The 27,588-nt window shown below is 39.0% G+C and overlaps 1 protein-coding gene across 3 annotated transcripts in view; it reads left to right on the forward strand.

The window, feature by feature from the left end:
- SCML4 (Scm polycomb group protein like 4) overlaps positions 1–27,104 on the forward strand; it is a 172,510-nt gene extending 145,406 nt beyond the window's left edge. For 2 of the 3 annotated variants that reach the window (XM_077487158.1, XM_077487160.1), the window contains 3 exons: positions 3,005–3,280; positions 5,630–5,775; positions 17,720–27,104. In XM_077487158.1, coding sequence (XP_077343284.1) covers positions 3,005–3,280; positions 5,630–5,775; positions 17,720–17,845 — 548 coding nt within the window. In that variant the 3' untranslated portion in view covers positions 17,846–27,104. The remainder of the gene's footprint in view (positions 1–3,004; positions 3,281–5,629; positions 5,776–17,719) is intronic. The other variant, XM_077487159.1, reaches the window with a different exon arrangement.
- Positions 27,105–27,588: the final 484 nt, after the last annotated feature.

A 27,588-nucleotide genomic window follows, 5' to 3' on the forward strand; every position in this document is an offset into this window, starting at 1 on the left:
AGCCCTGTGAGTACCTTCAGAGTCCCAGGCTTGTCCCAGGTCAATGGTTCACTAAATAACATTTACATCGGACTTTGTGTGCGGCTAGGGTTGGCCGCTAGCAAGAATAAATAGATTCATGCTGGCGGTTGTAATCGCTGCTTGTACACACACCCTGGCATTCATAAAGACTGGTGCACACAGATTTTGTGAAAGTATCTCTTGTATGTTTGAAAAGTGGTGCAGCATTTGCCAAATTCATGTACCTGTCTAGAACATGTAATTGCATTTGGCGCATTCTGTGCCCCTTTTAGAATGCACACAAAGCACTTTCGCTAAATCTGCGACAAGTTCTTTCTATGTACACCAAAAGAGAGTCGGTCTTAATTAGCTCCACTCTCGTAAGTTGCGAACAGTCAGCAATTTATTTAGAATTTGGTGCACAGTATTTTAGAACTACCTGAATTTTGGTGCACGAGTCGCAGTCAGAACCAGAAATGTTGCAATTGCTTCATGAATTTTTCACAACACATTAACAAGAGGGATTAACGCTAGAAGAGTGGCACAGCAGCTTTATTGAATTCCCCCCAGTGTGTGCCAACAGCTGCAATCATCAGCTACTCTGTACAAATCAATGGCCGTCACTGCTGCTGTTCACATGTAAATCACTCATCTAAGTGGTGATATGGAAAAAAAAAGCCTCCAACCAACACAATGGACACAGCCAGTGTGCATCCAGGCTTGGAGTTTCTGCAGAGTTTTGGCTGCACTCAAACCTGCCACAGCTAATCGAGCCAGTTTGTATGTGGCCATAGCACAGATTATTGTTGCATCCAGAAATGGCATTATCTTTCTCCACATGCAGCAAATGATCTGCGGCTAAACTGTCTTGTGAATGTAGTCTAATAAAGAAAGTTTCAGAGTGACAGCTTTGGAGAATTCTTTTCACATTATTAGATAATTGAAGTGAATATCCACTCTTTTTTCATGTGAACATTATCAACTTCTTCTAGTAAATCAGCCTCAACGTCTTAAATTTTGTAGTATAATTTGTGGTTTATTGAGCAGAGGTAACTTTTTTGGTGTTTTCCAGGGGAATGACCCTGTAAATGGATTTATCAGAGTGTGTGGAATGTGCATTACTAGGAATCGCCAAAATATTCACCATCACCTATGACAGTGGTCTCCAAACTGTGATCTTTTATCTGGGGCAATATTGTATCCTCTGACACCAACGATAGGGCATCATTTCCCCCACTGACACATATTAAGGGGCACAAATCCTCCCAATGACACCAATAATGGGGCATAGTTCCTCCCAATGACATCAATGATTGGGCATAGTTCCTCTCAGTAACACCAACGATGGGGCATGATTCTTCCCACCCAATGACACCAAGGATGGGGCACAGTTCTCACTGACATAAAAAAAGGAGCATTGTTAACTCCCACTGTTCATCAGACATTCTCTACTTCCACTGGCCACATTCTTCCTAAAATCTAAAGGATACTAAACTGGCTCTTTGTTTAGAAAGTTTGGAGACCCCAGACCTATCAGTATGTAGATTTCTTTGGTCTGAATGTATTCTCAAATGCCTAATCTCATTACGGTCATGGTAAAAGGTCGTGCCTTAATATATCTAAAAAAAAAACATACTCTTTCCAACTTCTCAGAATTTAGTGCCTAAAGCCGAGTACACAATGTTAGTAAGCAACGGGCAGTTTAAAAAAAAATATCGGACCGTGTATATGTCGGTCTGTCTGAGAAAAGCCGGCCATTCAGACGTCTGTGCTTTAAAACTAGCAGTTGGCCGACACCCAATCAGACAGTCGCAAAGATCGGAGGGTTGAACGAAAAAAAAAAAACTAAGAGAGTGTACCTTGCTCAAGGAAGAGCTAGCCTAGTTGCCTGCAGCATTCAGTTAGATCTTGAATTTTATATTGCATACGTGAATTACTGAATCTTATTGGCTGTACACACATGTATGATTCGCTTTCTAGCCAATCAGTTGAAATTTTGGCAACTCTTTGTTAGTTCATATGGTTTGTATTAATCTTAAAATTAATCAAGGGATAAACACTTAGGCTGCATTCACACTTCAGCGTTTTGAATTGCAGGAAGATTTGCCGCAATTGAAAAGCGGTAATGTGTGAATGGCAAATCACGGGACTCGCATTGAGATGCCATTCATTTGAATAACGTCTCAAGTCATCTGCAGGGATTGTCACGCGATAAATCACGCTGCAATTGTGGCAACACACATCGCAGGAAGCATGATGCCCCAAAAAAAGTTCTGGAGCTACTTTTGGGGCGACATGCTTCCCGCGATGCGTTTTGCTGCGATTGCAGTGCAATTTATCGCGCAACAATCGTGGCAGACCCGCGCCTCTATTTGAGGTGTCATTCAAATGAATGCCATCTCAAATGCGAGTCCTGTGATTTGCTATTCACATATCAGCGCTTTCAAATCGTAGATTGATATGTGGCAAATCTGCCCGCGATTCAAAACGCTGAAGTGTGAATGCATCTCTGCGCTCGTAATCTAAATAGTGGCAAATCATGGGACCCCCTGTGCGTTCCCTGTGACCTCCAATGGCACCCCAATTGCGCCACGATTTTACTGCGATTCGGCGGGCCACAATCACGGTAAAATCAAGCAAACAGAATCGCAGGATGTCTGATGCAGAAAAGAAGTACAAGAGCTTCTTTTGGACTCAGACATCCTGTGATTCTGTTTGGGCAATCTTACCATGATTGTCGCCCACCAAACCGCGGTAAAATCGCGTTGCAATTGGGGTGCCATTGGAAGTCACAGGGAATGCAGGGGCGTTCCGTGATTTGCTGCTATTTCAAATCGCGGCAATTCCACCTGCGATTTAGAACGCAGGGATATGAAATGAGCCTTAGAAAAATAATTACTCACCATTGTTTAGGAGCTAGAATTTAAATAAAATGAGCAAATGCTTTGTTCAACATTGTTAAAGATTTTGGCTGTTCGTGTTCAAGCACTGATGTATCTCTTAGCAGAAACTGTCATACCAGAAGATTACCTGGTAGACCCTGTGAATACAAAGCGATACAGCGTTGATCCTTCTGATTCCGCCTTCAACTATATGAGTTCCCTCTACCCTGGAAGACAGAGCAATGGAGAAGGTCGTCTAAGTGGTGGAGGTGGAGGAAGCTCTTCATGCAATCACCGGTCAAGTCAGATGTCTTCAGGAGGGCAAGCATCAACAGGCTTAAGACGCCAAACATCAAGTCCTACTAGAAGTGGAAGCTACCTTGAGGGAAACAGAAGTGGTAACAAAGCAAACTGTTTGCTTACTTAAATAGTAATTAGACAAGTAATTGTGAATAGAAAGCAGCACATTTTTTATAAACCCTTTTCCTTCTTTAAACTTAATTGTATATGAAAATTCACCACTATGACATATGTTCTGTAAAGACAAAAAGCCTACTAGGTAGTGTAAATTGCTGTATCTGGGTAAGGTCACTAACCCTTTGAAATGTATTTATAAAAAATTTGCAGAGCTATTGTTCTTTGTTCTGTAAAGCTACATGTACATGTGTTCTGTGCAAATGAGGGCAAAACTAATGTTGTTAGGCTATTTTCTCTCAAGTGAAATGCTATTTTTCATATACAATAGAGTGAATAAAAAAAAAAATAGCATTATTGCCACTAGATGGAGATAACAATCATAGTATATAAGTATACAGTATATGTATTTACTTTCCTGATTGACTCTATTGTGTGTGAAGAATAACATTTAACCTGGAGACAAAATAGCCTAACAATTGGTTTTGTCCCTATGTACATGTACTTTCGCAAGGAAGAAGAGCTCTACCATTTTTTTTTATAAATATACTCTAATAGTTTATATTATAGTTAAATAGATTCTTTCTTTTTTTGTCTATCAATTTGGCCTAATTGTCCACTTCGGCAGTTACACAGGACACATAGTTCTAAAAACTTTTTATAAATACACCTCATAGATTGTTGCTTTTGATTTGTCTTACAATTCGGTTTGATTGTGTGACATGTCTAAACCTCTTTCACCAAAGGTAAGTGTGCAAATGAGCCAACCATGAAAGATCTTTCATATGAAAGACCTTACTACAAACATACACATGCATGTCTCAGCCTAAAGGACGAGAAGAATAACACTCATCAGTACCCCCCAATCAGGGCAAAACATTGGCGGTTTGCCAGAAAATAAATACTAATGAATATATTCTTACCTCGGAATGGCCAAGGTAGATCTGTCAAGGTCAAGGAGTATATACAGATCTTTGATTGTTGTCCAGTCTGGCTACAACCGGCCACATCATTTGAAGTTGATTTTATTTCTGTAAGTAACTTCATTTAAGTGGTGCTAAGACAATCACTTACATTTTAATAGTTAGTCTTCACAATTTACTGAGTTATCCACTGTTCAATGCCAATTCTTGTCTGTTGCAGTTGTATGCTATTAAATAAATAGTATTTTTTATTGGCTCAGCTATTATTTAAAGCTGAACTCCAGGCACAATAACCCCCATTTAAGTATATTCCTTATTAGCCACAAGGTATATATAATTCCACTTTGTGAGCACCAATAGCCTTTGGAAAACCAGGTATTAACTTGTAAAATTATCAGTGACATCATCACTGTTGGGTTGATTTACTAAAATTAGAAAGTGCAAAATCTGGTGCAGCTGTGCATGGTAGCCAATCAGCTTCTAACTTCAGCTTGTTCAAGTAAGCTTTGACAAAAAAACTGGAAGCTGATTGGTTTCTGTGCAGAGCTGCACCAGATTTTGCGCTCTCCAGTTTTAGTAAATTAACCCCTATGTTGCAAATATCCTGCGAAGAGCAGCAGCAGGCCTCACCCACTACAGGCAGAGCACCAGCAAGCCCCACCCACTACAGGCTTCCTGCAGAACACTACAGGAGGGGGCGGAGACAACACCAGTCAGCCTGCACCAGGAGAGAAAGCAGCAGTGACCAGATTTTATTACAGGAAGCCTTACACAGAGACAAAGTTTTCACACTAGATTACTACACAGATCTGGAAGCACAAAGCACACTGAGAGAATAGGAATACACATGCCTCTTGCATTTACACAGTTTGCTTATTCCAAAATTCAGTTTAAGGCTCCATGCACACTGGACACTAAAATAACGTTATAAAAACGGCAGTAGCTTTGCAGAGCCTTTCTACGTTTTTTACCATTTTTGCAATAGGGTTTTTTAATGTTTTTCCACGTTAGTTCTTTTTTTTTCAATGGATCAAAAATATAAAAAAAATGCTGGTGAGCCACGTTTTTGAGTGTTTATCGACGTTTATCAGCGTTTATGTGTGTTTAACGTTTTTAAGTGTTTTTTGTGGTCAGAAAAACAGTTCCTTAACGTGATTTTAGGGCGTTCAGAAAACAGCCCATAAACTCCACTGCTGATAACCATCCAAAAACATAAATGTGTGCATGGTCACATAGGATAACATAGAGGGGAGTTTATGAGCTATTAAAAAAAAAAAAAGCCCAAGCTTACAAAAACGACCATTTATGAGCTTCAGTGTGCTTGGAGCCTAAAGTTTAATAATCAAGATGAATAGCTTACACTATGCATAATAACCAGGCTGATTTGTCAATAAATTTTCTTCTTTACAGCCTCAAGTCCTTCCCCTGAGAACCAGGAGACCATAAGGCCATCTAGTAAAGATCCCTCCAGCTGGACTGTGGAAGATGTCGTCTGGTTTGTGAAGGATGCTGACCCACAGGCATTGGGCCCACATGTTGACCTCTTTAGAAAACATGTATGTGAGCTTTTTAAAATAAATTATTTGGCTGTTTGAAGTGCTAACATGGAAATGAGCAGCGTATTGCTGCATACAAGCCTGCACCATATGCATTGAAGGATCAGCTGTATACAATGAAATTCAATCAAATTCAATTAAGCTGATTGCAGAGAAGCATCAAAGAAGGCAAAGCATGACACTGAACACCATGAATCATGATATACAATTCTCTCTGATGCATCTCTGTCATTTGTTCAAGATTGGCTAGTTATGGGGAACAAATATGCTACTACTTACAAACATTCAGTGTTCTGTGTAGTCTGTCCTTACCCTGCATCTCTTCTATGTGGTGCAGTCTGCCCTTACCCTGCATGTCTCTAAAGCCAGCCAGTAGAATTAAATTTCCATTGTAACTTTAAGAACTTTTGTTCAATTTTCTACTTGTTTTTTCTACTTGTTAGTGAAGTCAAATCACAATTTGAAGAAGCAGGATTGTACATTTTTTTAAACTAACACATTTCTAACAGTGTTTGTTGTTTTTGTTCAAGAAATCCCATTAATTGCGAAAACGAATTTTAAAAACAAATGGAATTTTTAGTTATTTTTTTCAAATGGCATGGAATGTGCTGAGAATTTTTATACAAATGTTTGTTTGAAAATCTACTAATGTATGACCATTCTTATGGGTATTTTCTATTTTTGTGATGCAAAGCTAGTCTAACATATTTTCATATTATGCAATGGAAAGCAGTTTCAGTTAAATCAAAGTCCAAATGATCATAACACAATAATATACACTAAAAACTACTACTTTTTTATGTGCAAAGTGCTGTAGTAGTTAATCACATTTAACTTGATTTGTTCCAACTTGTTGACAACATTTTGCCACTTATCCTCAGTTCTACTGTTGCACTGTTCTGAATCCTTTGATGAATTCGTTTTAAAGTATTTCCCAGTCAGCATGGCTAAAATCCAATTTTTTAAATGATCATTTCAACATAGCAGACAAATTAATACCCTACAGCCTACTTTCTGTACATTTCACTACTGTGATCAATGGCTTTTTTCTACAGTCTATTGATTGTGCCATTTAGCAATGAAGTGAACATAGTTTCAAGTTAGTAGAGGAAAACCAGTTCAGCATCACAGGAACACATCTACTAAGATAGATATCAGGATATTGTTTTGTGAACAAAAATCTCATGTTTCCATCTACAAGAAGTGAAATGTCTGCAAATGTTTAATTATCTAACATTAAAATACAATGACTTTAAAAAACATTTCATTCATGAATATGGAATCTTTGCATACTATGAAAACCAAAGTGGGGGCCTATAGAATGGAAATAGAGAAATATGCTGAACCAATTTGTAGAAACTAGCAGGTCAACAAATAGCCTGGATCAAAATCGTTTTTTCATATGAGTATTTACACATTTTTATTATATATATAATATTTTTTTTTTTTTTTTTTTTTTTGCGTTTTGGTGACTTTACCTATGTTACCTTTTCTCATCATTCTCTGTACCAGATTACCTTTTCCACAGCCAGTCAGGAAAGTTGGTGTCATTAAGCACAACCCTTGTATCATATCATTGCAGTAGCACAGTAGTGGTCATTTTTTAACCACTTCAGCCTCGGACCAATAAATACCTTAAGGACCAGAGGTCTTTTTGCAATTTCGCACTGCGCTGCTTTAACTGGTAATTGCGCGGTCATGCAATATTGCACCCAAACGAAATTTGCGTCCTTTTCTTCCCACAAATAGAGCTTTCTTTTGATGGTATTTGATTGCCTCTGCGATTTTTTTTTTTTGCGATATAAATGGAAAAAGAGCGAAAATTTCGAAAAAAAAAGATATTTTCTTCTTTTTGTTATAAGAAAAATCGAATAAACTAAATTTTAGTCATACATTGAGGGCAAAATTTATTCAGCCACATGTCTTTAGTAAAAAAAATGTCAATAAGCGAATATTTTTTGGTTTGCGCAAAAGTTATAGCGTCTACAAACTAGAGTACATTTTCTGGAATTTACACAGCTTTTAATTTATGACTGCCGATCTCATTTCTTGAGGTGCTAAAATGGCAGGGCAGTACAAATCCCCCCCAAATGACCCCATTTTGGAAAGTAGACACCCCAAGGAAATTGCTGATGGGTATGTTGAGCCCATTGAATATTTATTTTTTTTGTCCTAAGGGATTGAATAATGACAAAAAAAAAAAAAAAAGAAGTTGTCACTAAATGATATATTGCTCACACATGCCATGGTTATATGTGGAATTGCACCCCAAAATACATTCTGCTGCTTCTCCCGAGTACGGGGATACCACATGTGTGGGACTTTTTGGGAGTCTAGTCGCGCACGGCACCCCGAAAACCAATCACCACCTTCAGGATTTCTAAGGGTGCAAATTTTTGATTTAACTCCTCACTACCTATCACAGTTTCGAAGGCCATAAAATGCCAAAATAGCACAAAACCCCCCCAAATGACCCCATTTTGGAAAGTAGACACCCCAAGCTATTTACTGAGAGGCATGTTGAGTCCATGGAATATTTTATATTTTGCCAAAAGTTGCGGGAATATTACAGACTTTTTTTTTTTTGCACAAAGTTGTCACTAAATGATATATTGCTCACACATGCTATGGGCAGAAGTCAAATTACACCCCAAAATAAATTCTGCTGCTTCTCCCGAGTACGGGGATACCACATGTGGGGGACTTTTTGGGAGCCTAGCCACGTACGGGACCCCGAAAACCAAGCACTGCCTTCCGGATTTGAATATAAAATGCTATAAAAAACAAACTAACCAGAGTCACCCGTAACACTTATACGGTGATCAGTGGTGAAAGGGTTAACTAGGGGCAATCAGGTGGTTCAAATTTTTATTAGGTAGTATATGGGGGTCCCTGGCGCTATATAAAAACCTGACGGGGAACCTAAATAACTAACTGGCTAACCAGCGTCACCAGTGACACTTATACTGTGATCGCTGATGAAAGGGGGTGAAAGGGTTAACTAGCAGCAATCAGGGGGTTAAAACCATTATTGGGTAGTATATCGGGGTACCTAGCGCTATAAAAACCTGGCGGTGAACCTAAAAAAATAACTAGCTACCTAGCGACACTAGCGACACTGATGCAGCGTTCAGAAAAATTATCGCTTAGTGACACTGGCAAAAGGGGGTGAAAGGGTTAACTAGCGGAAATCAGGGGGTTAAAACCATTATTGGGTAGTATATCGGGGTACCTAGCGCTATAAAAACCTGGCGGTGAACCTAAAAAAATAACTAGCTACCTAGCGACTGTAGCGACACTAATGCAGCGATCAGAAAAACGATCGCTTAGTGACACTGGCAAAAGGGGGTGAAAGGGTTAACTAGCGGCAATCAGGGGGTTAAAAACATTATTGGGTAGTATATCGGGGTACCTAGCGATATAAAAACCTGGCGGTGAACCTAAAAAAATAACTAGCTACCTAGCGACACATGCAGCGATCAGAAAAATGATCGCTTAGTGACACTGGCAAAAGGGGGTGAAAGGGTTAACTAGCGGCAATCAGGGGGTTAAAAACATTATTAGGTAGTATATCGGGGTACCTAGCGCTATAAAAACCTGGCGGTGAACCTAAAAAAATAACTAGCTACCTAGCGACTGTAGCGACACTAATGCAGCGATCAGAAAAACGATCGCTTAGTGACACTGGCAAAAGGGGGTGAAAGGGTTAACTAGCGGCAATCAGGGGGTTAAAAACATTATTGGGTAGTATATCGGGGTACCTAGCGATATAAAAACCTGGCGGTGAACCTAAAAAAATAACTAGCTACCTAGCGACACTAGCGACACATGCAGCGATCAGAAAAATGATCGCTTAGTGACACTGGCAAAAGGGGGTGAAAGGGTTAACTCTAGGGGCAATCAGGGGGTTAAATCTTTATTGGGGGGTGATAGGGGGCTACCCTGGACCTAACACTAACTGTCCTGACAGTTTTTACTGTCACAACTGACACTGAATGCATTGATCAGTAAAGAAATGATCAATGCAATCAGTGACACTGTGACTGGGGGGGGAGGGGGGGCGGGGGGGGGATCGGGGGGGGTTTGTGTGCCTGTGTGTACCTACATGTCAGTGTAGTGTTGGTGCACACTTACTTTTACTGTTCTCCTCGTAGTCCGGTCAAAAAGACCGCCCCGAGGAGAATGACATCACTTCCTCCTTCCTGTGTAAACAATACACAGGGGAGGAAGCTTCTCATTGGCCAGGAGCGATCCAGAGGGGGTGGCCGAAAACCAACGGCCATCCCCTCATCACGGAGCGCTCCTGGACCGAATCGGACCGCCGTAACCAGCGGGAGGGGGTCCGATCGGACCCCCCACCCGCTGGAAGGCAATCACGTAGATGTACGTGATTATGCCTGCCTGTGCCATTGTGCTGACGTACAATGGCAATACGGCGGTCCTCAAGTGGTTAAGTATAATTTCTCTCAGAAATGCTCAGTACCACCATCAGATGTTCTTGGTGCGTTGCTTTCGGCAAGTGTCATAAAGCTATCATTATCCTTCATTAGGGGCAAGTTTAAATGACCTAAGCATTGTGCCACCAGCTGGACTGGGTACCAAAGCGGAGTCAATACTCTTAAAGTTAAGCGTCAGGTAAAACTGAAGTATTAGCTGGTGAAATGTACTTGTAAAGCCTTATAGTGTGCAGAACCTGTGTAACCCCTTTCTCGGAACCTGCTGCTGCTGTGTACAGCCAAATAAGATGAATTGGAAGATGTGGCTGTAGGTAGTTATGCGCTGGGGTTTGCATAAAGCACTCACACACGTATTGATGTATGATCTACATTACTTCTGTGTGCATGCAGGGGCTTTACATCCATGTGCATGAAGCCTTAAGCCTGACTCCATGTTTAATTTCCCCTTTAACCTTGAGGAGCCCGAGATCATCAGCCGAGCACGTAGGTTAAATCAAACAGTCCTTTTCAACAACAGGCAAGCAGAAAAACAGCCAAGCCTCAGCAAACAATAATAGTCCATTAATTGGTACAAAAAATAAAGAGGTGGTTCACTGGCAGTCACACTCTTCCTTTAACAGGGTGTTTGGAAGCTTCCGTCTGCTTCATGGGTCCCAAAGAGGAGGTCTCCACAGTTAAAGTGGAAGTCCACCCTAACACTTAAATTCTCTGCTGCAATCATTAATGTGAGCTAAGTTCAGCCTTATGTCTCAAAATGAAAAAAATCCCATGTTTTTCTACCTTTATTTTGCTGAATCCAGTGCTGTCACATGACTTTAATTCTACTTCCTTCTGAGTGTAAAATCAGCCAGTGGGTGTGGTCTTTGAAAGCTAGTGACTTCACTTCCTGGGAGGGACACTGTTCCCGTGTAGCCAGTGGGTGTACACAGGATGGGAGGAGCTGATCATCGGTTACTGCCCAGTGTTCTCTCATTGTACATCCTAATTCATGAGCAAATGAAGAAATAAAAATCCACATTTTTTTTTTAAAGAAATAAGGAAAGAAGGTTGTCTCTGAAGCACAGGAAAATACTGATTGTCTAGCTTTGATTAGACTTTCTAAGCTTGTCAATTAACTATACAGAAAATGAATAATGTCCAATATAGAGATATTTTACATATAATTAATAGAAACATTTTAATTTTTGACACAAGCTAGCTCACATTGCTGACTTAATTTTGTTCTGCTCTATTCCACCTCACAGACTGGTGCTGGCTGTTTTAATCCTTATGGACTCTGATGAAAACAGGTTAACCCTTTCCGGACCAAAGTCTCTGTAATCAGGGTTTGTGGGTTTTTCCCACCCAAAAGTCTCTCCAAACCTCTGTATTTAAGGCCTCAAACGAGGAGCAATCCTGAGAGCACTGTAAACAGTGGTGTAGTGATAGCAGAAAGGTGTTGAAGTAGGATGACAGTATATGAGTACTACTGGCTTAAATATGTGGCGAAGATTTCGTTTGCTAGTAGATGGTAGATGGGGGTTGGGGGGAAGTAGCTGTCTAGCCACAGGAAATGGTCCTGCATTTACTAAATGCCAGTTTTCAGTACTAGATCTCACTTTTTTCTTTGTTCACTGTTGCAAAAAAAAAAAATTATATTAAGATTTTGTTATATCTATTTAATCCACTAAAAGTGTTTCTTTACATGGAGCAACTAAATTTGCCGTATGGAAATTAAATTATCAAGTTTTGAAGTATATTGTATAAAAACATCAATTTAAAAGAATATCACACAGATTATCGCTCCTTAACCACTTCAGCCCCGGAAGATTTTACCTCCTTAATGACTAGAGCGTTTTGGCGATTTGGCACTGCGTCACTTTAACTGACAACTGCGTGGTCATGCGACGTACCCAAACAAAATTAACGATCTTTTTTTTGCCCCCACAAACAGAGATTTCTTTTGGTAGTATTTGTTCACCTCTATCTTTTGCGCTATAAACAAAAAAAAGACTGACAATTTCGAAAAAAAAAACCAATATTTTTTACTTTTTGCTATAATAAATATCAACAAAAAATATATAAAAAAACGAATTTCTTTCTCAGTTTAGGCCGATATGCATTTTTATACATATTTTTGGTAAAAAAATTGCAATAAGCGTTTAATGATTGGTTTGCACAAAAAGTTATAGCGTCTACAAAATAAGGGATAGATGTTTGGCATTTTTATTATTATTTAATTTAGTAATAGCAGTAATCAGTGATTTTTCTTGATTCTGCGACATTGCGGCAGAAAGATTGGACACTTTTGACACTATTTTGGGATCATTGCCATTTATACAGCGATCAGAGCTAAAAATAGCCACCGATTACTGTATAAATGTCACTGGCAGGGAAGGGGTTAAACACTAGGGGGCAATCAAGGGGTTAAATGTGTTCCCTCAGTGTGTTCTAACTGTAGGGGTATGGGCTACCTAGGACATGACAGATCACTTTTCCCGATGACATGGAACAGTAGATCTCTGTCATGTCACTAGGCAGAACAGGGAAATGCCTTGTTCACATTTCCCTGTTCTGCCTCTCCTCTTTATGACTGCGGGCCACCAGCAGACATCGAGCCCATGGGCACACTCCTGCGATGCTTTCGTGGCGCAGGCGGCTTGTGCACTCCTGCTAGCCCGGGATTACAAAGGGACGTACAGGTACGCCCTTTTGCGCACATGTGCCATTCTGCCCATGTACATTGGCGTGCGGCGGTCGGGAAGCAGTTAAAATACTAATACTACTATAGTTATTAATTGGTGATAATTATTAGGTTGGGTCTATCGAAGAAGGAATGGGTCTGCAGTGAATGTGCAGCAGAGAAAAATAAATATTGCCCATTGTTCCTAATGTAGAAATAGGTACCTAGTGAAGAAAGAATTGTGGTATCAATAAAATAATGGTTCATTTATCTGCGTTGAATATCTTGATGAAAAAATATCATGTAATAAAATAATGAATGCAATTTAAGTAAATCATGTAGCTTATTTAACTGACCCTTATGTCTCAGTTTCTCAGATTTTACTGGGGCATCTTTAGACACATAATAATGCTGCAGAAATGATGTTAGCAATTTTCATTCTTGCTGATTGTGTAACCAAAATCCACTTGGAAAAAAATGCTAATAATGTCTAAAAGTAAAAACAAAGGGTCCCTGTGGATATAGCTAAATGACAATACTTGCCTAGGATTTATCACACATTTAAGCCACTAGGTACCTATTTCTACATTAGGAACAATAGGCAATATTTATTTTTCTCTGCTGCACATTCACTGCAGACCCATTCCTTCTATTGCCAATCTCTTGGAAAGTACAGAATTCAATAGGTTTACATTAGCCAGTATGTTAATTCCTTAGACAAAGCCAGAAAATGTTAGTTAAACTTTGGGTAGCATCCTCTACTACCATGGTATGTCCATGCTTGATGACCTCATTGTTATAGACTAAATTTAAATTAAGGAGGCAGTGGTCTCTATTGGGCCTCATGCCTGGTATGGTACTGTGTGGGTCCTAATGCGTCCTCGCTTGTTTTAAATTGTTATTTCAGCTAGAGATAGCTTTGTGCATCTTACTGTGCGTTAAAGAATTTCCATTTACTTTAAGGTGTAAAATAACTGTCTTGACCTGTAGAATTTGCCCTCCCGAGTTGTTTGTTAAGAGCTTGTTTTGTCTCCCCAATGTATAGGGTCTTTGCATTCCACTCTACACTGAATTGCATATGCCAGGTTACTTTGCTTGTGTTTGGGTTTTCTGTCTTTTGAATTGATAAGCTTTTGTCTCAGTAAATTGGGGCATGTAAGGGTGCTTTACTATGTGGTTTTCCTTTTGTTATGTTATCTTCCAGCCTCTTATGAGCAATCCAGAGAACCTAGATCTTAATTAGAATGGCTAGCGGGTAACTTCGCATATTTATTTACTTTGCCCAGTCACAAAAGTTTTTTTTCCTAGTGTGATGCATAAAGCAAAATGTTAAATAGCTGGAGAAACTGGTGTGGAAGGTTCCTTGGAGTCCTAGGGTATTGATCCTGTCCTGGGTCTTGAAGGCTGGATTATATTGCAGCTGAGGCCTTACCCATACTTCCCAGAAGTGATAGGCATAAGAGCTACTAGAACCTTCACAGTTCTACTGCTTCAGTCAAAAACCTGGTCCTATCATCTTTGGGGACCTGCTAAGTATCCTTCCTAGCAAATGGGCATTGAAAATGGTTGGTATACTAAAGGGATACACTAAACAAGGGTCACTTAGTTTGGGGTATAGTGGCTTTATAATTTCTGTAGGCAACCAGGACAACCAGATTTCAGAAATCAGGCACCAGCATCATCCCCGGGTGAAGTTATGTCTTTGGTCTTGTGAAGTCCTCTCTGGCACAGACTTTCCTTTTTAGTTCTTTTGTTATTATGGAGCCCTTCTGCTTCTACCCAGGTCTTCTCTCCTTTCAAGTCCTTTGTGTCCAGGACATGGTTGTGTTATCTACTGGTAGCTGAAATGTGTTGTACCATATTATCCCACACTGTAAGATATTAAATGCTTGTTAATTGCAAACTCAATGTGAACACCACTCTAAGCAATAATATCCAAATAACAGGTAACAGGTATGCAGCCACACACCCAAGTCCAGGTGCTCTCAGGCTCAGGATGCCTTTCCCACATCCAAAGAACGAAAACTGAGAAAATTGAATAGAAGTGCTGGTGTCATGTCAAATAGTGTCCCCCGTCGGATAGTGTCCGCTGTGTACTGCGCATGCACAGTACACAGGACAAGCAGATTCTGAAAATATCCGAAGATGAACGGCACCTGCACCGTCTGTCCAGGTTCAAGCCCCACCATCCAAGTGGACATAGAGATAGAATAAAAAGAGCCGAGCAAAGCGAGGCCGTGCCCGAAGTGTGGCGAGCAAAGTGAGCCCACGAGGGGCCCTCTAATATGTGCAGCCCTATGTCCACTTGGATGGTGGGGCTTTTACCTGGACTCACGGAGCAGGTGCCGTTCATCTTTGGAGATTTTCTGAATCTCCTTGTGCTCCGTACTGCGCAAGCGTTGCGCCTGCGCAGTACACAGTGGACACTATTCGATAGGCGGACATTTTTGGACAGAACACCGGAACTGTTGGACATTGCATCTGTGATCTTTATTAAAGCATAACCAAGTTAAAAAGACAGGCTAGCAAGTTGCGGCACAAGCCTTGTTCACAGCACAGTCTTAGCCCTTGTACACACGGTCGGAGAATCCGTCGGAATGTGTCCTATCGGACCGTGTTGTCGGATAATCCGACTGTGTGTGGTATGCATCAGACTGATTCCGTCGAAATATCCTTTGGACCCAATTTTCCAACATGTTGGAAATATTTCCCGACCAACTGGTTCGATCGGGCATACTCCGATCATGTGTAGAGAATATTAATCGGAGCAAGTGCCACGCATGCTCAGATCAAATTCCTACATCAAAGCTATTGGCTACTAGCCTGAACGTAGTCCCATCGTAACGAAATTACGTCATCACGTTCTGAATGATCGGATTTTTCGACAACTTAGTCCGACCGTGTGTATGTAACAGTCTCGGACAAGATCAGACGGACAAAATCTGACGGACAAAATCCGATGGATTTGGTTGTCGAAATCTCCGACGGTGTGTACAGGGGCTAAGAGTTACAAACAATACATATATATGCACAAAGTAGAACATGCCACCCCCTCCAATCAATTAATTGAGTGACATCATTAATTAAGACAGACAAGAAACATTACTATATTTTTTTTAGGGAGTGAAACACGCACTACAATACCACAATATAAAAATATACATGTAGAACAAACAAATGAAAGAAAAATGGATCTGTAAGGAAAAAAAGGAATATATAGTATCATTTATAAAAAATATTCTACATCATAAAGCACAAAAAATTGCTATAAAAACATTATTATAATAATGTCCTTTACCGAAGGAAAAGATCATTATCATATCTCAGATTCATACCGTGTGGTATCTTTGTATTTAAATTAAAAATAGCAAGGCATAGAAGAAGCTTTATTACTTACACTATTCCTCCCTTGAGCAGGCGCCATCACTCTCCTGTTTACTCCCAGGTTCCTAGTTGTGGCCAGGCCCACAGCATCAACATGTAGAGCGCAGGGATGTTAGTCTTGCATTGTACTTGATGTGGCCACTGGACAAAGGATCTTAGAGAGAAGGCTGTGGTGGACTGGCCACTTAGATAGAGGGAGTCTGCTGGAGCAAGGAATAGGGTATTACACTTTATTTCTCTACACCGGGGGTCAGCAACCTGTAGAACAGTGACTGGTAGATCATAGTCTGGGCTTGCTGAACCACCATTCCAGAGCATCAAACAGAGTGCAATGCGGAGGAACTATTTGTAAAGTTGGAGCTGTAGCAGGGAGCAAGAGCCACATTAGCCGATGTCTCCTCTGTAGTGCTGGCTCCTGTCCCTCACGGAGTAATACCAACTGCACTCCATCTCTTTTCCCAGCTAGGGGTCTCCAGAGTGTTGTCAGCAGCAGGAAAGAAGATCTTCAGGTCAGTGTGAAGCAATACACTGGGCATAATAGTATAGGGCTGCGTTTACACTGATGCACTAATGACACGAAGGGCTCATTCACAAGTACAGCACGTGCTGCTGCACCTCTGAAAAAGCAACCTGAGTGTGATTGGCAGGTGGTGAGGAGGTGATATGCTGCCTCCTCACCACCTGAATTAAACCCTTGATTGCTGTGCAATGCACAATAAACGGTAGTACAGTATAGCAAATCAGGGGAGACAACACTTTCCCTGTGATCTTTGCCTTCTCCCATGTTGTTCAGCTAGATCTCCAACTCTTTAAGTTTGCCTACCCCTGCTCTACACCTATACTTAAAGAGTATGTATCCCTTGTAGCATTCAGGAGCCTTACTGCATAAGTATTTTTTCTTGTGCCCGGAGTTGGGCTTTCAGAGAAAGGAGGTAATTTGTCTTCTTTGGGTATTCTACCTACTTCTGTTTTGTATTCCAAGTTTTCCTTCAATAAACTTATTGCCTGGGTACAAGCTATTTTTATCTAAGTTTGGGGTCCCACTCGAATTCAGAAGGCCCAACAAAGTGGAGGCAGTGCCAGAGATGTTCAAAGAAAATAGTCAAATAGTTTTACGAGAATAGTCCCATACACCAAACTGAGTGTAGCCACAAAGAATAGTCCCCTACTTCCAGAAGAGCAAAGACTTAACCGTCAGTTACCATACAGGTGTGTGCTGCATTGTTAGGGATTCTGTATACAGATTATTCTTGGCTGATCAGTTGTATTTCCAAAAATTACTAATAAATTCTGAAATTTTCACAGCCAGTGTATAGTAAAAACATGTTTCTCAAAGTTGATCTATGTGGTCATGCAATGCCTGGTAATGAATTTATACTATAATATCATATCTTCTTTTGTACAATTGTGTGCATGCTAATCTTCCTCTTGTTTTCTGCAGGAGATTGATGGCAATGCTCTGTTGTTGCTGAGGAGTGACATGGTTATGAAGTACTTAGGACTAAAACTGGGGCCTGCTCTGAAGCTTTGCTACCATATTGATAAGCTGAAGCAAACAAAGTTCTGAAGTTCAGACAATTAAACAGAACTTTAACACACAAGAGCGGTAACATGTTGCCTTATCCAAAGGCCATTCTGACACCTCTTTTTATTTTTTCATAGGCTTGTGTTTTACAAATGGTTGTGTAATTTTCATATTGGCCTATCTTTATTACTGAAAACGGTATTCAGTTTACATGGTGGATATTACAGTAGATGGCTGTTGTTAAACATTGCAAAAAACAAGCATGTGAACCCAAACAATGATGCTGCACTATTTATACGACAGGTGCTGTGAGATTACACCTAGATGCAACATCCAATCAAGAATTGCCATATGAACTTAATTTTGTGAAAACTGGAGGTATCACTTTGATATTAAAGAATAACACCTTTTGGGTACACAAACTTGGCTGCTATACAAATCTTTTTTATATAGAAAACTTGCATACTGAATGCTTGTTAGCTTGCCTGTATCTTGCATTTAAACCTAGTAAATATGTAAGCCAACAATACATAGAAGGTGGAAAAGGTATTGCCGAAGTGCTTCATTTTATCAGTTAACTGAATAGATGAGTATTGCAGGCATCAACTTGGGTCCCTTCACCAGGTATGGTGATACTGTACAGAAAAAGGGACCTAGTAACGTCAATTTATTCTGCTAAATAAGCCCTCACTTCTAATCCACATGTGCCAATATGCATCTGTTACAGATTACTATGATCATGTTGCTTTCATTATATAAGGCTCATGGCACACTGTTGATCCTGTTCCAACAGGATAGCTAAAAGGTGCAAAGAAAATTCTCACCAGTTTCAATGCTTTACTCCCTGATGGCCAGATAAGTGAGACATCGCTCCCTCATTGATAGAAACACTCTGCCAGTTGCTAGCAAGGGAGAGAAAAAGCCACACCATGCTCATCTGGCCATGGAAGCAGTTCAGTATTTCTCCCTGTACCATGATCCCATCGATTTCAATTTTTACCAGCTACAGGACAATTACTGTGCCATGGCCAAAGGCTTGTAGGTATTTGAACTAAAACATATTTTGTACAGGAATACATCAGGTAGGAAGACATCTTTGATTTGTTTCTGATTTTCCTTAAAAATATCAAATAAAAGATGCTACAGACACATGGTTTGACCCTCAGTGCCATGTCATAATGGGCTTCAAGCCTGCAGTGTTAGACTTCGGGGTTTACACTCTGTATTCAGGTGCTGGCAGAGATAGGGCACATCTTGCTCTAAGATACAATATAGCAGTGGTCATCAACCCTGTCCTCAGGACCCACTAAAAGGCCAGGTTTGCAAGATAACTGAAATACATTACAGGTGATATCATTGCTGCTCAGTGATTGCAGTATTCTAGTTTCCATCTCCCCGAGGTAATACTTAAAACCTGGCCTGTTAGTGGGCCCTGAGGACAGGGTTGATGATCACTGCAATATAGCATACAAGTACCACCACACACTACTCAACTCTGGTGTGAATTTAATGAAAGACAGCCTCCCTCACGGGGTGGGTCTAGAGCTGAATTCTGTCTTTCATTCACTTCACACTTGAATTGAATACAGTGTGTGGCTGTAATTGTATGAGCTCACTGTAAGCCCTATTCTAAGGATCATATATTAAAATTAAAAATGCATACAAATGAAAACAAATAGCTTTCTGCACAAATGCACAAATCAGTCACCTGTTTTGTTTTAGAATATGTCTTTATTATCAGTGTCACTTTGTAATGCCTTTTAAATTGTTTAAATAAGATATTGTAAAAAAAGATTATTAATTACGTATTTTGAAATATGCAGTCATCAAGGTGCTTTGAAGCTATATGCTCTGATTTTCCTAACTATATTAGAGTTCAGAATACTTGACAGTGACTGCCATCTATCATACACATACTGTAAAATGAAGGGTTGGGTGCTATTCTTGAAATGAAATGCCTGACCTGAGTGCTGGCCCAATCAGAATGTTCATTTAATGTATTATTTATTTTATCAATTTTTTATGTAGCTTGTGAATTATGCATCAGTGTTAACCATCAAAATGTTGCAATTTACAGGTAAATTGCAGTGTTATATTGTTCACAGTGTACACTGGGAATTTATTGGTTTTCAAATGTGGACTTTTTTTTTTTTTTTACTTTTCTTTGTACAGTATAAAAGAAGCAATGCTGGGTGAAAAAGAAAAAGTGTGTATTTCATAATCGAAAGGGAAACATTATCGAAACATGTACATTATTACTACATGGCATGGTTATATCGTGTTGACCTTCCCACATACAGAATACATAACAATTAGTTCTATACTTGTCACTTATTGACAATTAATGTCATATAAAAAAAAAATGGCACAAAGTTTAAAAAGGCATTGCTTCATGCTTAGTAACGAAATAGTCATTTTAACAGAAGTCCAAAGCAAAATAAAAATACGTAATGACAACTGTACAAACATAACATTTTAAGGCTGTACAATTCAAGCTAATTTAAATAAATGTCAAACTATAAGTACTCAAACTATTCTATAGTGATAAATGCTAAACATCTTTACTTCATTTTGCAAATAAATGCTGGAAATGTTTTGTGGTTCTTTCCCAAGAAAATATTGTAAACCGCCGTTATTATGATAAAAACATTAATATATAAGCAAAGTGCTATTTTGATCGAACAGCTGTTAAAGTGGTAGTAAAGCTTCTAAAAAAAAATGTTCCCCCTGCAAGGTAATATCATAATGCGCTTGTATGCATTGCATATTAGTAAACTATGAAATACTTACATTAAAACAAAGCCGCCCAGGGGTGCGCTGTCACCGCTGACAGAGATTCCATCTTCACCCCATCTGCCTTCCGGGTTTGTGGACTCCGGCTGTGTGACTCACCTTGCCATGGTGACGTCACACCCCAGGCATGGCACAAAGCTCTGAAAGAACGGCATGTGTATGGGTATACGCTGGAATATCTCGGTGCATGTTTAGGAGATATTCATTTAACCTACAAGTAAGCCTTATTATAAGCTTTCCTGTAGGTAAAAATGGCACACAAGAGTTTACTACCACTTTAAGTAGGTGTGGCCCCTTGAAGGTTAGTTGCACTCAATCTATAATCTATTTTGTTTGAGGTTAAAATAGTTATAAAGCCTAAACATTTCTTACCTTAATGCATTCCTTGCATTAAGGTAAAAACTGTTTAGGCATCCTTTTACTTACTTGAGCCCTCATTAGATCCACACTGTGCACATCTGTAGCTCTTCTATGTCCTCGTCTATAGACGGCAGCTTCCTATGGGGGCACTCGCCGGAAGGAGGAGCCAGCAGCATCAGTGGGGGGCCTGAGAAGAGCAGGTAAGTATAAACCTGTAATTTAAGAAAATATGCATTTATGATCACTTTAACATGCTTGGCCTACTGGAAAGGAACTATTTGATGATATTGGATAAATCTCTTAACAACAAGAGATTAAAATTGCCCATGTGGTTTAGCCCTTAAAGCAGAATTCCAACCACAAAAATCTATATAAATTCCCAAGAGAAAATATGTTACCTCTCGCCTGTACGAGAACAAGAGGGAATTTTTTTTCCCTTAAGATTTCATTTCTATTTATTTATATAGATGTCTGTGATTGCAGCTAATACAGCTATCAGTATGGTTTGTATTATGAAGGTAAAACCTGCATTTTTGTCTATTAATAACCAGAGGACACAAGGATTGTTCAATGAAGCAGTGCAAAATGCTATCCATTGCATTAAGTTTGATTTCAGATTACTTTATGCAAGTTGGTTAAGAAGAAATTTCTGATTGGTCACTAAAGGTTACTGCACTTAGTATATCTTCAGTGCTTTTTTTCAAGGTTTTGTTGAATTAGTACTCAACCTGTGTTAGGTCCTATGAGGACACAGGTTGCCAAACAGTGCCCCCTAGTGTGAAACCAGATAACTACTCATTGTGACCATCGTAAGGACTTTTAGGTATCAAGACTATCAGGGCTTCTCTCATAGACTGTGGGAGAGTGGAGGTATCAAACATATGCTGGAACAGTTCCCGCATCTTAGGCACCACAACTCCCCCAAACTGGGAATAAAATTCTAAAGGGAGGCCATCCATGCCCGGGGCCTTGGCTGTGGCCAGGCATGAAATGGCCTCCTCAATATCCTCAGCAGTAATGGGGGCCTCAAGCTGGGTGGCTTGGGCCTGGGACAACGAGGGAAAGCACACGGCCTGCAGCAGGTCTGCCAGTTCATCTGGGGTATAATTGGCCATTGTGGAGTGCAGGGTGGAGAAGAATTTATGGAATTCCCCAGCCACTAGTGCAGAGTCTGTAATCTGGTTACCCGTGGAATCCACCAGGGACACCACAACTGGGGGACTGTACTCTAAGTGTAAGTAAGTAAGCCAAAAGCCTACCCACCCGCTCCCTGTGCTCGAAAAATCGTAAGGACTTTTGGACTAACCTTTTTAAGTTCTATTATAACTATATTTACTATTATTACTTTGTTTCGATCATAAGACCCCTTTCGCATTGGGGCTTTTTTTGGGCACCTTCATGCTAAAAAAAAGCGACTGAAAAGCTCACAAAAAACTATTTCCATTAAAATCGATGAATGCTTTCGCGCTGGGGCTGGCTGGCAGGGTGGTGAAAAAACACCCCCCTCCATTGAAATGAATGGAAAGCTCTTCAAAAATGCCTGAAAAGCTTTTCAAAAGCGCTCAAATGTTTTACTGGCAATTTATAAGCGCCTCAGTGTGAAAGGGGCCTTACTGAAAATATGCTATAGACAACTTCCCTAGGGTATTTTTGATTTTGTCACAGAGTCTAATAACATTTATCCATTATGTATATTGTCAGCAAGACTTATTTACTATTTTCCTTCATGGATGAATTTTTGGAACACCCATTCAGCAGATGTAACTATTAGCACAGCAGCTCATAGATTGGTTAGAAGGTGAAAATTTGCATGGTCTCATGGCCCAACTACAGGCAATTTTTATTTTATTTTTAGATCTGGATATAATGAGGAAGATTTACAATTTCTGTAATTTTTTTTTATTTGTACCAATATTGTATAGGTGATAATTACTCTCAAATATGACTCAATTTAAAAGCTGACAATTTTATACCAAAACAACTTTTTTTTCCATAGGTCTTTACCATTAAGCATTAAAGTGGAAGTAAACTCCCCTATCGTTTTTGGCCAAGGAAGCTGCCATCTTTGCCTCTGTTTAATCTTCAACTGCTATGGTGCTGCACATGTGATTCGTTATGACACCAGCCATTGGATGGTTTGATAGTTTGGCTGAGAGCACAGCCAATGTGCAGTTAGCATTCCCGGCATGCCTTTTTTTTTTTAACTGTTTAAATCGATGGGTTTACTTCCACTTTAAGGATATTACTACCATAAGTAAACGGATATCATATACAATCATATTTTATACATAAATAAAAGTAAAATAGAAAAAAAAAAGTATTTATTGTATTTTACATTCACATTAAAACGCTATTAAGCATCAATTGACAGTTTTAACTGTTGTTACACTGATTTTACACTGTATATTTCAGAGTTAGCATGTTCATTGATGAGACTTTAGGTTGTACACTTTTCATTGGAGCCTGTTCGGGGTATAAATGGCTACACATTTCGCAGACAGTACTTCAGTACTTCTTCAAAACTAAAGCTCAATGTATCCTCCAGCCATTTCTATGATTATTACAAATATTGTACAGAAAAATGTTTGCATAAAATTTATAGAATATCACATAATTTGTGTAGGTATTTTCTCATGACAAATTAGTGAAATGCACCCATTTCTCTCTCTCCACTATACATCTAAATGACAGTACCATTGTTTAGGGGCATTATGGGATCTCTAAACACCTTTCCCAGTGTAGATGGTAGACAGAGAGATCTGGGTGTCCTCTGGGAATAGATTGTTAAATATTTTAGATACTTCGCTATGCAAACATTTATCTGGATGAACATTAACTCCAGCAAAACCCATTCCACACACATAATTATTAGTGCAGCAGCTCATGAGTTAGTTAGGAGTTGAAGATATGGATAGTGTCTTTTAAAGTCCAAAATCTGACAACATTTTTTATTTTTTTTTAGGCTGGCAGATCAGCTTACATAGCATTTACACTAAGTCTAAGGCTATCAGGGCCAGCCACAGGTGTTCTTCTCAGTAAGGATGCTTTATTAGGGCACAATGCCATATACAATGTGCAGTAGTCCCTAACAACCACTTAAAAATCTGTTTGTTTGTTTTTTCTTTATATAATTGCTGCATTTTCCACTGCCTTATTAAATAAACTTTGTTAATTAAAAAAATCTTGCTTGCATTATGTTGGGAATTACTTCTTGTTCTGAACATTTTTAGAAGAATTTACCCTTAATATATATGATATATTCCTGAACATTATATTGCAATGAACATTTTTAGATGTTATATAAAATGTGCTACCCCTATTGTAAGCATTAAACTGGAACTGTAAATGAGGAGCAGATTTGTAAAAAGTTTGAAAACTACCTAACATTATACATAATATATACGTTATATTTAAGTATCTATTCCTTGTTAGCAGGAAGATGACTATATTGTTTTTTGTTTTTTTGGTATGATTTAACACCTAGCACTTTGCTGTAACATACAAGTTTAAGGCAAGGTTTCTCATACGATTGTACAGCTTAAAAAGGTATTTTACAAACAAAGCATGAATTATATGAATTAGTCTGGAATCTGGGCCAGCAATAGATTTTGGTGCTATACATAAGTAAAATCTTCATATTATACCTTAATTCTATTTCATAATATTATATATATTTAATATATACATGGTGCTAATAAAAAAACTCTTAACTGTCTGTTTGCAATGAAGTCTATCATGCAGAAATAAATGATGCAGTACAGCTAAACACAGATGGTTAGGAAACGCCATAATAATAACAACCGTATTTTTTACATAATAAACCTAAAAGCATGTTGTATGACTAAACAGACAAACAAAAACAATTAGGCTGGGTTCACACATATGCAAATTGGATGCGGGTTTCACCGCATCCAATTCGCATGACAGGCAAGTGTGACCGGCTCTTAATGGATCCAGTTGACACATGTTTGGGGCGGCTGTGGTCCGGGTTGAAAAAGGGTCCTGTGCGTGTTTGGGTTTGGTTCAGGTGCGAACTCAGGCAAAAATTCAGACCTGAATCTCAACTGAATCAGTGCCAGACCCGAGGCATGAACCCACGGCCGCACATTTGTGAACCCAGCCTGAATCAGTAAATGTCTCATAACATATATGTGCTATTTAAAATCAAGTGGCATCACAGGAAAAACAACTTTTGTCTAATAAAAATAAATATATGTATATGTATATGTAATGAGGATTTAATCACATATTTTGACTGTACACCAAAATGCAAAAAGTATCACTGATCTTCATGTTCATGTAGCACACTGTATCTAAGTGACATACCTGAAAATATCTATTGCAATATTGTAGTTAATTCTTACACTTATTCACTGTAGCATTAAGGAGCATAGAAAAGTCCATTTCAAGGCAAACAAGAAGAGCAAATGTTGGTAAGTGGTGACAGTAGAGGTTTTTCATTATTATACTGTGCCTATGGGCTTTGGTGCTGAAAAACTGTTGAGACATGTTGACTTAATGAAGTAGCTATGATTGGCCTAGATGTCATAACAGTTCATGCATTACATCGTCAAATTTAAATCATAGATCATAATAGTAGCTTGCCCTGTTTGGCACATTGAGGCTTCCAAAGGCCATTCCGGTTTCCAGGTTGCTTCCTGGGGCACAGACAGTCTTAGAAAGCTGCTATATTTAGATAACATTGAGATTCAGTGCTAGCCACAAGACACAGAATCTCAAGGTCCCACCCAGCCTAGTTGGTGTAGCTAAACCCTTGCGTTTGCACAGCTGGCGGCAAGTGTTTCCTTTAATATTTCTTCTGGTGTTAGGGTAGTAGAGACGACGAGATGGCAATTTAATGTTTTTTTTTCATACATGTGTACGTACGCCAGGCATACTTGCCAAGAGTGCCCAGGGCCTATCAAAGTTTTTTTACAGCTGCCTTCATAGGAACTGATAAGTCATCATTATATTAGTGGGCCTGTACAAGTTTCCTTAGATCTAATCTGTTGGGTTGGGCTGAGTATGATTTTGTGTCAGGGAATGTTGGCAAGTATGTTCTGATATAAAATGCAATACTTAAAGTGTATTTTCACCTTTGCAAGCAATTTTGAGTAAACCCTAATATAGAATTGTTATGTGTTCCCATGCACACGGCCTACCTTTAATAATTTTAAAATATATTTCTTACCTTTCTAGTTGTTTCCTAGGAGCAAGTTTATACATGGGACTTTATAGGCAGCTTGTATTGTCCAAAATAGCTTGCAAAATGCAATTAGGGAACACATTTGTTTAAAAGTGTGTTTACATACAATGTACTACAGAGGCCTTGAGATCTTTAATACTTTGTTAGGACACACCAGAGTTTATTTACTAAAGCTGAAGAATGCAAAATCAGGCTCACGTCTGCACCAGCTTCTAACCTCAGCTTGTTCAATTAAACTTTTGCAAAAATAAACTGAAAGCTGATTGGTTTCTGTGCAGAAGTGAGCCTAATTTTGCACTCTTCAGCTTTAGTAAATAAACCCCCATAGTATGCACATCTAGTTTACAACTGATAATGAATATTTGCCAGCACAACACAGATAGGGTTATTTATTACATAGAAGATGAAAGCTAGGATTTGCTAAATTAATTGGAACATGTACCAAATATAGTAGATGTTACCTAATATGGCTGCAAGCATGGAAATATACTTTAGGCATACCAGCATAGTATCACGTATCAAGAAGACTGCATCTTCACGTGCACTGGTCTGAGATGCAGCCAACTCACAGCATAATGCTGCAGAACAGCATGTTACATATGGGTGGTGCCAATTCATTGATGTATACAGTGTTTTAGGAGAAATACTACCAAATGTACAATGTAAAAAGTGTCAATGTGCTTTTTCATATATTTTATTTGTAATTTATTAAAGTGTATGATGTCACTATTTAGAGGCATGTTTTGAATATTGTAATTGTACATTGACTGTTACGTGCATTGTATCTCTGATGTTTGCCTATTAATCAAAATGAAATATACTTCGCCTTAATGTTTTTAATTATATTTCAAAGTACCTTTTTATGTTTTTCATATTTAAGGCTTTATGTTTTCAATACTGTCAAATAAATGACTGTGATTAAACAGAATTATTTAAAACATACTCCTCTTGTGTATTTTTTATATTACTCAGTTATAAGAATTAAGCCAATTACAGGGACTAAGTTATAGTTTTCCTTCACTACTGAACTGTATTTAAGAGGTTCATCTAAATAAGGAAATTAGATGGTATTACTAATTTTCAGGACATGGGTGCTGCTTTCTGACATAACTATATATGTTTTATATAAAAAAGTATTTTCTGAAGTATCATATAAATATGAATATCGCCTAGTTCTCTATTTACACATGGTTTAGAAAAAGATCTCTTCAGGACTGATGTAAAACAAATAGGCTACTGCTTGATGTCACTAAGATTTGGATATTTTATAACATTCAAAGCATTACACCATCAAGTCCATTTGGTAACTGTTCAGAGACAGACATGTTACATGTCACTGTGTTAATATCAATGTCTCAATGATGTCACAGTGATCAGAATAGCAGCCTGTCCCTCAAGACGTCATGCACGCAAAGCTTTTCCATGA

This window comes from Lithobates pipiens, unplaced genomic scaffold (assembly GCF_037356315.1).
Source record: "Lithobates pipiens isolate NorthernLeopardFrog02 unplaced genomic scaffold, aLitPip1_a1.2 Scaffold_18, whole genome shotgun sequence".
Taxonomy (NCBI): Eukaryota; Metazoa; Chordata; class Amphibia; order Anura; family Ranidae; genus Lithobates; species Lithobates pipiens.